A 2,602-nucleotide genomic window follows, 5' to 3' on the forward strand; every position below is an offset into this window, starting at 1 on the left:
AAGCAGAGGATGGTGGAGATGTCTCCTGGCCGTAGGATTCATGGGTGTCACTGTCCAGCAGCTCCTTCCTTAGGACTTGTACCTGTGCTCTGAGTGCTGTCACACTTCCCTCTCCTGTGATGGGGACACACCTGCCTGGCTGGGTGCCTGTGCCCTTCAAAGCCAGCAAGGCAGACAGGATTGCCTGATGCCTGGGAACCCTGAGACTGGCAGGGGAAGGAAGAAGAAAACTGGTTTGTCAAGTTGTTCCACAGGGCCTTGAGAGCCTGATAATGAGGGCCAGGGAATGGCTGTGAGACACATTTGATCACAGAGAGAGGCTCATGAAATGTCATTAGCTGTGCTACCCACATTACTGGGAGGGAGAGCAGACAGTACTGGGGGGATTAAGTGGCAGCATCACTAGCAGGAGCAGTGGCAGAGACATGCAGAGGCAAGGGAGACAGATATTTTCACCTGGAGAGGTGAGAAATAAGAAACAGAAAAAAACCTAGTGTGCAATCTGGAAATAAATAAATTGTCACAGGGAGGTGGAGAACACCTTGACTTTGAGAGTGCTGTGTTTCTCTCCTTTCCTCATTCTTAAGGTGTTAGGGAATTTTTGTAGGTGAGTAAATCTCATCAAAGATGAGTGCAACCTGTGCTCTCACTTCTGCTATGTCTGTGTTCCAGACCCCCTTCTCCTCCTTATGGAAAGTCTCAGGCCAGGCATGGGCCCATTGGAGGGAGCCAACAGCTCATTCACCATGGAGAAGACAGCCTTAGATGAGAAGCTGTCACAGGGCTGGCCTGCCAAGGACTTTGTCACTCCCACCCATGCTCTCTCTGGGTCCCGCAGTGTCATGATGGACAGCACCAAGATCCTGGGGGTCCAGGTCATCCTGATTGCTGCCTACTCCCTCATCATTCTGCTGGGCTTCATCGGCAACTCCCTGGTCATCTACATCATAGTGAAGTACAAGACCATGAGGACTGTCACCAACTTCTTCATAGCTAACCTGGCCCTGGCAGACCTGATGGTGGACACACTCTGCCTGCCCTTCACCCTGGTGTACACCCTGCTGGACGAGTGGAAGTTTGGAGCTGTGCTTTGTCACCTGGTTCCTTATGCTCAAGCTCTGAGTGTCCACGTGTCCACTCTCACCCTGACTGTCATTGCCCTGGACAGGTACCGCTGCATTGTTTTCCACCTGGACAGCAGGATTTCCAAGAGGCTCAGCTTCACCATCATAGCTGTCATGTGGCTGGCAGCAGCTGTCCTAGCAGGGCCCCTGGCCATCTTCAGGGAGTACCGGTACGAGGAAATCCCGTCCATTAACCTCAAAATGGCTGTGTGCTCAGAAAAATGGCCCTCTGCTAACAACAGAGATGCCACCATCTACAGTCTGTCCATGCTCCTCCTGCAGTATGTTCTTCCTCTTGCCATTATTTGTTATGCCTACACCAGGATCTGGTTCAAGCTGAAAAACCATGTCAGTCCCACTTCTAGGAATGAAAACCAGTGCCGGAGGAGGAAGACAACCAAAATGCTTGTGATGGTGGTTGTGGTGTTTGCAGTCTGCTGGCTCCCCTTCCACATATTCCAGCTTGCCATTGATCTTGATCTGGTTCTTATCTTCCATGAGTACAAACTCCTGTACACTGTCTTCCACGTTGGGGCCATGTGCTCTACGTTTGTCAACCCCCTGCTCTATGGATGGATGAACAAGAACTACAGGAATGGGTTCCTTATGTTCTTCCGTTGCCAGAACAAGCCCGAGAGCATCCACACTGAAGGCTCAGTTAGGGGGAGGTCTTACATCTTCAGGGCCAACACCCTAAATGGGAGCATCAAACAGACTGCTGGCAATGGAGCACTGCCCACAGAGGTTTAGGGATGGGACATCACCTCCAGGATTGAGGCTGGCTGGGCCCAGAGACATTCTTGGGTGAAAGCCTTTTTTTGAGAGAACATTGTGCTGCCAACTATAGCCACAGCAGCCATGTAGAAATACGAAATACCCCCTGTATCTCTCAAAACAATAAATCTGGTGTATTTTTGTCTGAGCAAATAAATTAATTTTTCCTTTCACTGCGTTCAAGTTATGCATGGAGACACAAGAAAAAATAACACACAGAGAAGGCTTTTATTTCACCAGAAAAATACACCCTTTTTGCTATTTCTATTTGACAAAGTGGGTTGCTCAACCTTTTACCCCCTGACACATTACACATTACAAATGTGGAGCTGATATTGTGTGTGATTGTTCATCTGTACGTCTCCTACCCTAAAGCTGTAATGATCCATCTTAGCTAATGCCTCCAAGGGGAGAGAGACCTGCACTCTGTTCTGCAAGCTCCTGCTTGTTAGTGCCATCACTCCTCTGAGCTGGGGAGAGAGTGGGCTGGCACAGATTGAAGCTGGGCAATCCATGATCTCTTGCCCAACGTTTGCATAAATCTGCATTTGCAACCCACGGGATGTGCTCAAAGTGCTCCCAAAGCCCAGGAGGTGGCAGTGGCACTACTTACCACAGTCTCCTCTCCAAGTGCAGGAGCAGGGCTTTGGGAATGCCTCATTAGCCAGGGCCTGTGTGCCAGCACCCTGGGATTAGCAGGGAGG

At 50.1% G+C, this 2,602-nt stretch overlaps 1 protein-coding gene across 1 annotated transcript; it reads left to right on the forward strand.

Annotated features, from left to right (window-relative positions):
* Window positions 1–627: 627 nt before the first annotated feature.
* Window positions 628–1,874, forward strand: LOC131564902 (neuropeptide Y receptor type 2-like). The gene is given in 2 exon segments (XM_058815519.1): window positions 628–679; window positions 682–1,874. Coding segments are annotated over 2 exon segments (1,245 nt in total).
* The last annotated feature ends 728 nt before the right edge of the window (window positions 1,875–2,602 follow it).

Source organism: Ammospiza caudacuta, chromosome 16, assembly GCF_027887145.1.
Source record: "Ammospiza caudacuta isolate bAmmCau1 chromosome 16, bAmmCau1.pri, whole genome shotgun sequence".
NCBI classification, from domain to species: Eukaryota; Metazoa; Chordata; class Aves; order Passeriformes; family Passerellidae; genus Ammospiza; species Ammospiza caudacuta.